The sequence below is a fragment of the Sarcophilus harrisii genome, chromosome 4 (assembly GCF_902635505.1).
Source record: "Sarcophilus harrisii chromosome 4, mSarHar1.11, whole genome shotgun sequence".
NCBI lineage: Eukaryota > Metazoa > Chordata > Mammalia > Dasyuromorphia > Dasyuridae > Sarcophilus > Sarcophilus harrisii.
In genome coordinates this window covers 247,595,941-247,607,963 of record NC_045429.1, presented here as the reverse complement: position 1 = coordinate 247,607,963, position 12,023 = coordinate 247,595,941, and the positions used below count along the sequence as shown (strand labels likewise).

The following is a 12,023-nucleotide window of genomic DNA, read 5'->3' as shown; positions in this document are numbered from 1 at the left end:
TTCAAGATATTGCTAAATTTTAAAGGTATTTTAGTTTTGGTTGGATTATCTTTTGTATAATGATGATAGTGATAAGTGTATTCAGGATTGTAGAAAGGAACTTTTGGCAGATGAAGGAATATCTGAGGGAAACATTTTAAAGTACACTTGACTTCTGAGTCTAGTTTACTAGAAGCAGAAAAGTTTCCTAGGATCTAGTGTATCCTTGATTTAAGATTTTATGCTAGTTAGCTACTTAAAAGAAATTTTGGAGGGGGTAAGCAGTTTGCTAATATAGTGTTTGCCTTTAGGTTCAAAGAGAATTTCAGAGGCATTATTTTAAGATCACAATGAATATGGCTAAAACTATCATTTGACATCTTCCCTAATTAACTACTGGTCTGGGGAAAAAATATGTGCACAAATTTCCTATAATGTAAAATAAAAATTATTAGCAATCGTGTATAAACCTACAAAGATTCTATTTTCAAGTAATTCAAAAGATGATTGTTTCCACCAAAAACTACTTGATAAATTATTCTAATTTGCTTAGTCCATTAGTTTTGGGGTTATTCTGAGATATAATTCATTAGATAGAGAATGACATACTAGTGTGGATTATTAAGTGAATTCAACTTTTTCTGACAGTGAGCCTTGGTGAAGGAACAATTTTTTTTCAGACTTCAGAAGTAGGAAAAGGGCACCATTTTTTAAAGCCAAAATAATTTTTAAATAAATCACAAGTATTTAAAATTGACTTGTTACTGCTTCAAAAATATAAGTTATAATCATGATAATTTGATCCTTATCATGGAATTTTCACTCCTTCCAAACTTCTTACCTTTTTGAAGTGATCTATGGGCTCAAAAATTGTGAACTTGATTGTCCTGTAGTTTGATGAGTGCCTAAGTTTAGGTCTGGAAACCAGAATCTTTGGATGCCTTGGTGTGAGTTAATCATGTCAGTGAGTTATACACACATACTTATAGGGACAGTGTTAATATTTTAATTGATGTTTTATTATGACTTCTTTGTAGGCTTCCTGTTTACAAATTTGATTTTTAAGTTTTATGTTTCTCTAAAATGAGAAAAAAATTGTGTAGATTGACAACTTGAGTAACTTGAGCATTGCGTTGTAAGGAATTTTGAGATAGTATGTAAAAATGTAATGGAAATAAATTTTTTGAGTAACGTTTTGAAACGGTTTATAAATTTATTTAAGAGTAAATTTTAAACCCTATTAATTGGAAGAATTTTTTTTTTCTTCAGGTTTATGGTTGGCTGTGGGAGATGTGATGACTGGTTTCATGGAGATTGTGTAGGTTTAAGCCTTTCACAAGCCCAGCAAATGGGAGAAGAAGACAAAGAATATGTATGTGTGAAATGTTGTGCTGAAGAAGATAAAAAGAGTGAACCTGTTGATTCAGAGATTTTGGAAAACCAAGCTAAAATTGAAGTTCATAGAGAAGATAAAGCAATGGATTGTGAAAAACTTGGTTTATCAAAGCAAGCACCTACAAATGAAAAAAACAAGCATGTAGATGATACAACAAAGCACAAAGTCAAAATTTTAAGACGGGTAAGTTTTTTTTAAGTTTCATTGAAAAATTTTTTTCAATAATATTTATTTTGGGGGCAGCTAGTTGGTGCAGTGGATAGAGCGCCAGTCCTGAAGTCAAGAGGCCTGAGTTCAAATGTGACATTTAACACTGCCTGGCTGTGTGACCCTAGGAAAAGTATTTTTATTTTTTCAGCTTCTCTAGTGGAACTATTAAAACTGTCAGTCTAGATTTTTTTTTTTTTTTTGGTACTTTTATATTTTATATTTGCAGAAATGTCTACTTTTTTAATGTCAAGGGATTACTACTCTTATTTTACATTAGGAGTAACATGGGGAGTAAAAGCAGCATTTCCTGAAAATTTTTATTAATTTTTCAAATTAAGCTTACCTATCTATATGACTTAATTTACCTGTTAAATTTTCTCTATAATTAAAAAAAGGGAAGAAAAGTCATATAGCTTTTAAATTATCCTGTTTTATATACGGTGTTGTTAGAGCATCAAATCAGTGAAGTTCAAGACCTATCTTCATTTCAGTCCATTTAGTACTGCTCACAATTATACACATAGTCCTTTTGACATATCATTTACGCTTTCTCTCTTCTCTCTGTGCGTCATTTTAAATTAGATTTTTTTTTTCCCCTTATACCTGGATACTACTGTAATGGCTGGTTTTGTTTCTAGTCTCCTCCCTGCTTTAGTCTAGATTACACATACATGACCAGGTTAATCTGAAAATACAGTTTTAAACTAGGCTTCCCTTATCAAGAATCAACAAAAACTCATTTTAGCTCCTTAGTTCAAATCTATGTTTCTTACTGGACATTAAGAGTGGCACTTGAGATGTTTCGTATGTCGTATAAGATTCTGTAGTATAAAGAGAATGTATTTGGAGTCAGTTCAAATCTCAGCTATTCTCCGTAATATCTGTGTGAATTTATGCAAACTGTTCTACCTCTTTGATTCTCAGTTTCCCCATTCCCAAAATGTAAGGGTTAGATTAGTTGACACTTTCCAAATTTATGATTCTAGAAATGTTAATTTCCATTATACCTCCTTATGCTGTGGTATAAATTCTACTTATATAATTTTTGTGCTTTTACTTGTGTTCTTGTTTCTACTTGACTTGTTTCCCTCTTCTTAGCCTATTAAAATATTGTATTTTATATTTTATTCTCTTGAATAAAGGATTCTTTGATCCTGTACAAAACATTTCTGACAATTGCCTCCTCCATTTTCTTGTTCAGTACTTAAGCTTTTATTTTATTTTATTCTACATCATCACCGAAATTTTTTTTTTTTTTTTGGCTGAAGTTTCCTATGGTGTTGTATGGACTGCCAGGTGGCACAGTAGATAATGCCATGAGTTTAGAGTTTAGACGATTTATCTTGATAAGACACTCATATGCTTAATAGCAATGTGATCTGGGTATGACACTTAACTCTGTTTGCCTCAGTTTCATCGTCTATAAAAGGATCTAGAGAAAGAAATGGCAAACTGGCAAACCTTAAGTGAAGGCACAAAAAGTCCTGTATGGTATTTTCCCAACTTAATCCCACATTCTTCTGAGAAAATAATTGAGCTTGTTCCTGGAATATAGCAAATCTTTCGTCTCTCTTGGTTTTAAATTCCTTCTTTCTTTTTTTTCCCCTCCTATCTATCCTTGTGGCTACATTTTAAGAATACTTTTTCTCCTTTATCTGTGAATTTACCTTTTAATTATTATTTTGTAATTATGAAATTTCATTTGATGTTCGTTTTCTTTGTTTTATTGATGCCTTTTGTCTTCATAAATTATTTCACTTTTCCCCACCCAAATTTTTAAATGGAAAAAAAAAAGCAAACAAAAACTGATGAAAATGATCCTATATGATCACATATACTAGGTTTTTCCCCTTAGTCATTCAGTCTGTAAGCATTTATTTAGTGTTTAGTATATGCTATATCCTGTATAAGTATACAGTTCCCTGCCTGTCTGTTTTGAGAGGTATTTTTCATCATTCATTTGAATCACTGTTTGTTTTAAAGTTATTCAATAGGTTAGTTTCCTTTTAGTTTTCTTTTCATTCTCATTTTTGTAGTAGTCATTGTATGTATATTTTTTGGTGGGGAGATGCCTGCTTTTTTTTTTTTTTTTTCCCAGTCATAAAAATCTCATTTTCCTTGCATTTCTTATTGGAAAATACTTTTCCATTAAACTAATATAAACCCTTTGAACTATTTCCCTATTGATAGAAACTCAGTTTGTTTTGTTTTGCTTGTTTTTATAAAGGAGATACACAGTACAATTTGTTAGGTAACCTATATCTCCTACAGGGTTAGGAAAGCTACCATAGTGCTTTTTACTCCTTTTTGATCCTCATAACAGGTACATTGTTTTACTTAGAGTAGGGGTTTAACAAATCCTTATTGAATAGATGTTTGAATTTTCTACGTGGTTATTATTTTTTAAGGTAATTTTTTATTTTGATTTTTTTCCCAGTTAATAAGGATTTCTCTTCTCCCTTCTATAGAATTTTTTTTTTAATCTTGTAATCAGTATGGATAATCATGAAAATAGACCATGTCTGAGTCCAAAAATGTATTACTTATTCTGCATATTAGACATATCTCCTAATCTCTTCAATCCTTCTCCAATTTATGGGTATCCCTTTAATTTCTAGTTCCTTGCCACTATAAAATTTTTTTGTTGTTGTGGACTCTTCATGATTATTTGGGGTTTTCTTGGCACAGATATTGGAGTAGTTTATTTCTGTCTCCAGGTCATTGTTTTAAAGATAAGAAAACTGAGGCAAGCAGGATTAAGTGGTTTGCCCAGTCACATGATAGTGTTTGATGCCAGATTTGAACTCAGGAAGCTGAATGTTCCTGATTACAAGCTCAGTATTCTAGGTACTGTGCCACCCACCTGGTGGTGTTCGGGTGTTTTTTTTTTTTTTTTGGTTTTTTTTTTTTTTTTTTTTCCCCTTTTCTTCTATTTCTGCTCTGTGTGGGTTTTAGATCTAGCAAAGATATTGTTGAATCAAAGGGTGTGTACAGTCTGACTTTAGACATATGGTTTCAAATTGCTTTCCATGATTGCTAGGCTAATTCATAGCATCCTGCATAGTTTTTATTCTTTTACGAATTGCGTAAAAACCCTGAGAGCTGGTTTTGGGTGGGATGTGCAAGAAATGAGAAGTTTTGAAGCAAAATCTATTTATGGAGAAAAGAGAGATGATTGTACTACATGAATTTTTTGGGGAAGATTTGCTATTTTAACATTCTTTTTCACTTTGTAGTTCTTTTCAGAAATTAATTTTTTTTTTTTTTTTTTTTTTGGCTAGGACTGTTTATATTGGTATAGTTATCTCCTGCTGAATAAATTTATTCTTTAATAGTGCAGCTTTTCCTTTATGTGGCTTTATGGTCTTAAGAGACTTGCCTGTTAGAGGTGATACTTCCTAATTCCCACATCATCTCTCAATTCATTAATGCTATGATGCCTTCATTTTTTTTTTTCACAGTATGAAATTAAATTAATTGAAATAAACATTTTTTCAGGAATCTGGTGATGGCAAAAATTCTTCAGAATACAGAGATTCTGAGATAAAAAAATGGCAACTGGCTCCTCTTCGAAAGATGGGACAAACAATTTTGCCCCGGAGATCCTCAGAAGAGAAAAATGAAAAAATTACAAAAGAGTCTACAACTGTTTTTTGCACAGGTGAAAAGACCACAAAATCAGGTACGAAATCTATCAAAAATTATTTCACTGTTGTATTTATATTTCATAGTATATTCTACTGCCTAGAACCTTTGCAAAAGTTTTTTAGTTTTAAAAATGTCGATTCATTTCCATAACAAGAAATGTATTTCTGTAGCTGTGATAGTAGAAATCTTTTTTCCCCCTAAATAAGAGTTTCTGAAGCTCTAACTCATGGTTTACTTATCTTCATTTATTGTGAAATGATAGTACAGCCAAGGAAATTTGATACCTTTAGATATCTTGTCTCAAGATTTGTTCTTCAGTCACCAAACATTTATTAACTATTTTTCATGTGCTAGGTGCTTAGAATATGAAGATAAAATTTAAATAGTTATTGTCCTGAAAAGAACATTTATTTTGTTGGGATAGGCATGTTCATATGTTGTAGGACTTCATAATCTTTTATGTCATGAACTTTTTTGGCAATTCTGATTTTGCATGATCACTTTCTTAAGACCCTTACTCAAAATAATGTTTTTAATGCATAAAATGCAGAATTATAGAGGAAACTAGTTATGGTGAAATATTATTGTCAGAATATTTTAAAAATTCACATTTATGTTCTTCCAAGTTAAAAATTCATGATATGGGCAAGAATATACAGTAATGTGACTGAGGCACTTGAAGATGGGATTGTATGGGATAACGAGGGGGAAAAGTTTCATGTCGAAGGTCATTTCTGAGTATTGATGGAAAAAGTCTTAAGTTCTGAAAGATGGAGAATGTTGGGTACTTTCTTCTAGATCTCTTGTCATTGAGTGGATATCTATCTGTGGAGTACAGAGTGTTTCATTTATGCTTTGTGATTGGTCCATCTTCTTTTCTGGTTATATATATTTCATGTGATATCCATTATACCAGTTTTCTTCTTGAGTTTTTTGTTGTTAATTTATTTTAGTCTACTCAGAAATGTCATGTGCCCTTTCTATTGTCTTTTGAGTACCCTTTAACTTAATTTTTCAAAGATTGCTAATCCATGATTCTCAGCTCCATTTCAACATAATATTAAAACAATTCAATTTAGTTAACTTCTTTTAATTAGTTCTGGTCATTGGATGTATGTAGTTTTTGAAGATATGTACTCTGATGAATCGACACTTTACATTGATTGTCCAATTGTCTGTACTGGTATAGATGATAGGCATTTTTTATCTCATTATTATTAATTTTTTTTTTTACTTATGATTATACTTTTTTTTTAATACTCTTTCCCCATATTTCTGGAATGTTCTTCCATTTCTATAGTTTACTTCAAATCAGCTCTTACTCCATTTATTACAGGATTATTTTCCTGATTCCTCTTGATGCTAATTTAATCATCTCCAAGATTTCATTATATTTGATTTATAGTTTGTATATTTTATGTTTTCTATCCCATTAAAATGTAAACTCATTGAGATCTGGGACTGTTAAAATTTTTATCTTTATGTTCCCAGCCTTTACCAGTGATTGACACATAAGTGATTAATGGATTTTTGAGAAATTGTGAGTACTCTTTAGAAGGCTTTGCAGTTTTGAGGATAAATGTAATCAGAACATGTGTTGTGTAAATAGGTGCTTCTAAAGGACTTCACCATCTACAGGAAAACCTTTAATTAGATATATTTTATATAACTGTATATGTATGTACCCACATATTTTGTGGTTAATTGAAATCAAAGCTACTTCTCATTCTGTAGGAATTGACTGTTGAACCCATGGTAATTGATGAGATCACCAAATAAATAATATAGTATAGAACAGAAAAGAGAAAGTAGCTTGGGAGAATTCCGGTGCCTTGGGAACAGTCAGGGTAGGCATGACATGGGTGGAGAACTGACAAAGGAGACTAACAAAGAACAATTAGGAGAACACAGCATCATGGAAACCTCCAAAGTATCCAGAAGGAGGTAATTGACATGCTTCAGTAAATGAACAATTAGTAAACGCCTATGTGCCATGTTAAGCTATGGGGAACACAAAGAAAAGACCTTGTTTTTAAGGAGTTTACATTTTGAAGGAGGAGACACAACTTTGTAGAACCAAGCTATATTCAAGATAAATAGAAACTAACCAACAGAGGGAAGCCTTTGGAAAGGCTTCTTAGAAAAGGTAGGATTTTAGCTGAAACTTCAAGAAAGCTAGAATATGGCAGTGAGGAGAGAGCAGCATTCTATGTATTAGGAATAGCCAGTGAAAATAGAGTTAGAAGATGAAGTGTCTTTTTTAGGGAATAGCAAAGAGGCAGTATTATTGGATCACAAAGTATATTGGTGGGGGTGAGGTAGAAGAAAACTATAAAGGGCTATGAAAAACTTTGAATCGCATAGCATTTTATCATATGTGGCTTGGAGAGTAATTTGTGGCAGGCACACCAACTAATAGACTGTTGCAATAATTCAATTATATTTGTGATATGGGCCTATGTTAAAGTGATGCCTGTGTCAGAAGAGAGAAAAGGGACTATTTAAGAGATAATATGAAGATAAAATCATCAGACCTTGGCAACAAATTGGGGGTAAGTGGCCTCACAAAGAAAGGAACAGGTCAAGAATGCCACACTCAATTTTTGAATTTGTGTACCTAGGAGTATGATAAAGTTGTTTTTTCCCCTCCAAGAAGTTAAATACAAATGCAAATAAATGGCTGCTATGTTTTCCAGAAATCTCCCTAATTCTCTTTCTAGTATTCTGTTCTAGAATTTTTTTTTGTGTGTGTGTATGGAATCTCTTATGCATATTGAAAATCTTATAAACAGAAAATAGAATTTTTTTAAATTTCTAGTTAAAGATATGCAATAAATTTTGATAAGCAGAACTTTTGATTTAGATAGAGAAAATCCTCATGACTAATATAGCAAGTGACCTCAGGAAAGTGAGGCAAAGTTCTGCTCTGATGTGATCAAAGAGCTATAGGAGTCTAAAAGAGTACCATGGAGGAGTTAGAAAGTTTGGGAAAGAATTGCTGCAGTGATGGCCCTGGTGAGATTAGATGACAGATTTGTAATGTGCTTAGACAATTTGTGTAATTTGTTAAGCCAAAGGGCAAGTAGAGATGGAAGTAGCATATGGTGAGCATTGTGCAAGAATGGCTTTTGATAAGAGATAGGCAATGTTAGGATAAGAGAGGCAAAGGATGTGAAAAATAAAGTTGAGCTATAAGTTAGATATTAGGAAGAGAGTAACTTGAGGTTGTGATAAGAACAAAAAAAAAGGTTTAGGAGGGGTTGAGGTATTTGGATATTATATATTTCTTATGACTTTGTCTCAGAGTTTGGATATAATAAGTCCATTCCAAATAAGGATTATTTCATTTTTTGTACTTGCATCTGGAGGAATTTCTGGCTTTATAATAGATGCTTAATAAATATTATTCCCTGATTCAAAAGAGTTCCTCGTTCAGTCTAAAATGCTTTATGATTCTATTGTTGGACTTTTATGACTTTGTAATTTGAAATTATCTTTTATTATCTGATTACCATGAGTAATTGAAAGTTGACTTAAGTTTTTGTTGAATTTCAAGTCAAAATAGGCTAATATACCCTACCTTATCCCCATATAAATATCTTATTTTCAAGTTTATGCTATTAACTGTTTTTTAAAAGATAATATTAAAAATTCAATGCTAAAATAAGAATATTTCCATATATAGTAAATTATTGAAGGATTCTAAATGAAACCATCAATCTCTACTTCATAATGCTTGAGTGTTAGAAAAGTATATAATTCTATATATTGTTTTCAAAATTATCCTTCTTGTCTTTGCTTCCTTCTGAACTCTCTTTTTATTTGTAAAATTTATAAAAAAAATTTCAGTGGCTCTCATTGGGTGGGAGAGAAAGAAGAAGTTAACAGAATCTGGTAGGAACCAGAATCCATCCAGTTCTGTTGGTAAGAAATAGTCAAAACAAAATTATACAATATTAAAGGGCTGAAGCATGATCTATTATGCTTTAGCTGAAGTTAAAAGTCAGGGCTAGCAGTCATAATCTTAAACAAAAGAGATGTTGATTTAATTGAAAGAGATTACCAGGAAGGGGAACCCCATTTTGTTAAAAGATACTATAGACAGTGAAATTATATTAAAATAAGCACCAAATGACATAGTATCTGAATTCTTAAAGGAATGGTTAAATGCTTGAATTGTCTTAGAAAGATTCTTAAGATTACCTGGCAAGATAAGATACCAAAAACTGAGGTTCTTTCTTGAGCTAAACTTCCAGGCATTCCAGCTCCTGCAGAGCGCATCTTTGTAGGGCTGGTCACATTGTTCAAATGCCAAATGTATACTTGCCAAAAAGATTATTTTATGGAGAACATGGGGCAAGCACTCACAAGGTGGTCAAAAAAAGCAGAAATAGTTCCTTTTAAGGTGTCTCTTAAGAACATTAGAATTGATTGTGTATCATGGGAGATACTGGCACAGGACTACCCAGCATGGCGTGCCCTCATCAGAGAAGATGATGTGCAAAACAGAAATGAATTAATTTAGAAAAAACATGAGATGCACAAAATAAGAGAAACCATCCCAAATGTTCATAAGGGACTGTTAGTGTCTGACCTGTGGCAGAGCATTCTGAGCTCATCATATAGGCCTGTTCAGTCATAGTTGGACATAGAATAACTCAACTCTAACATAGTGGTGTCATTTTGGTCCTCTTCAAGAACAAAGGCCAACAACCAACCAACCAAATGTTTTAAGAGGATGTAACCACTAAAACTATAATAGTGGGTACCTCAGCTTATCCCTTTCAGTCCTAAAAAAACTTAAAAAAGAAGTTTAAGGAAAAGAATGGAATTTTAGAAATGTTAGAGATGATAAACTTGGAGAATGTTGAATCGGACAAGAAAGGAATATATTTCTCAACCATGCATGACATCATCGTAAAAGTTGGCCATTATTAGAGCACACAACCTTGACAAATGTATGCAGGAAAACAGAAGTATTAAATACTTATTTTTGTCACCCATAATATATTATAAGTTATATTTTTTCTATTAATATAAGTTATATTTTTTAAGAAGTTATATTTTTTAAGAAGTGTTTTTAGAATATGAAAGATTTAATTGGAAACTAAATAATAGTCCTGAAGAATAGGTAGGTCAAAAAATAAATTATAGAAACAGTCAAGGGGAAATTTTACATTTTTAAACTCTTATATTATTAAAAGTGAGAGAGCAGATCAGTGAATTAAGCATGCAATTAAAAAAAAAAAATCCAACAAATTAAAACCCAAAATAGATATCCTGAAAATGAAAGGAGAGATTAACAAAATTATGTGTAAAGAAAAATTTATCTAATAAACTAGCTGGTTTTTTTAAATGATAAAATAGACAAACCAATAGTTAATTTGATTTTTAAAAAGAGAAAAATAAAATTTTCAGTACAAAAACTAAAAATAAGTGAATTTATAACAAATGAAGAAGATACAATATCAAATACTAGGGACTATTTTACCCAACTCTTACCACAGTAAAATTGATAATCTAAATGTAATGATATATATATTTACAAATATATTAAGATTTCCATATCAATAGGAAACAGAATACTTAAAATAGTCTTATCTTAGAAAAAGAATTGGAACAAGCCATAAATGATTCTAAAAGGTAAGAACCTAGGATTTCTGCAAATACTACCAAACACTTTAACTATTAATTTGATAGGGAAGGGGTCCTTCCAATTTTCTCTCATGATTTAAATATAATCTTGATACTTAAAATTAGGGCGTCAAAACAAAGAAAAAAATTGTTTCTGTATGGTCTATGATCAGGCTGAATTTATAACAGCAATCAAGACTGATTTAGTAATACTATATTTGTAAAAATCAAATGATTATGTCACCAGATGAAGAAAAAGCTTTTGACAAAATATAATACTTATTCCTGTTAAAAACACTAAAAGGAATAAACACAAATTTGTAGATAATGCAGTTTATTAGAGAATGAGTCAATTAAAAATTTAATCCAACAATTTCCCCAAAGTTGCAGAATATAAAATAAACTGAAATCATATATATTTCTACATAATACTCATATAATCTAGCAGAAATTCTATTTAAAATAACAGACAGAATAAAGTATACCTGCCCAAGACATGCATAGAAATTATGAGAACAATTTAAATACATTCTTCAAATACATATCTAAATGATTGGAGAAATATTGTGGTAGACTGAGCCAGTGTGATATAAATGGCAGTACTATACACCTTTACTTATTTCAGTGTTCTACTAATCAAATTTCCAAAAGCTTTTTTATAGAACTAGAAAAAAATATAACAATTCATAAGAGGAACAAAAGATTAAAAATATTAAGAGAATCAATGAAAAAAATGGGGAGGAATAGGATTTAATCTCACAAGTTCTCAAACTGCATTATAAAGTTGTTATCAAAACAATTTTGTTGCTGAGTAAAAAATAGGTTGTTCATTGAATCAATACACAATGTACAGAAGTAAATGACTACAGTAACCCATTTTTGGATGAACCTAAAGATCCTATCTTTGAACCACAAACTTACTAGTTAACAAAAGTGGTTGGGAAAAAGGTAAAATAGTCTAGCCAAAGTTAGGTGTAGACTTTCATCTCAAACTATGTATCAAGACAAGCTTCAAAGTGGATACATGATTTAGATATAAGGTGATTGACATATGAAGCAAATTAGAGGGGCATGGAAGAAAATGTGTCTTAAGAGAAGAGTTAATGACCAATTAATAGATAGAGAAGAGTCACAGGAGATAAAATGGACAATTTGA

The 12,023-nt window shown here is 31.3% G+C and overlaps 1 protein-coding gene across 3 annotated transcripts in view; it reads left to right on the top strand.

Annotated features, from left to right (window-relative positions):
• PHF3 (PHD finger protein 3) overlaps window positions 1–12,023 on the top strand; it is a 99,838-nt gene that overhangs the window by 60,404 nt on the left and 27,411 nt on the right. For all 3 annotated transcript variants that reach the window (XM_031964680.1, XM_031964678.1, XM_031964679.1), the window contains 2 exons: window positions 1,249–1,558; window positions 5,084–5,267. In XM_031964680.1, coding sequence (XP_031820540.1) covers window positions 1,249–1,558; window positions 5,084–5,267 — 494 coding nt within the window. The remainder of the gene's footprint in view (window positions 1–1,248; window positions 1,559–5,083; window positions 5,268–12,023) is intronic.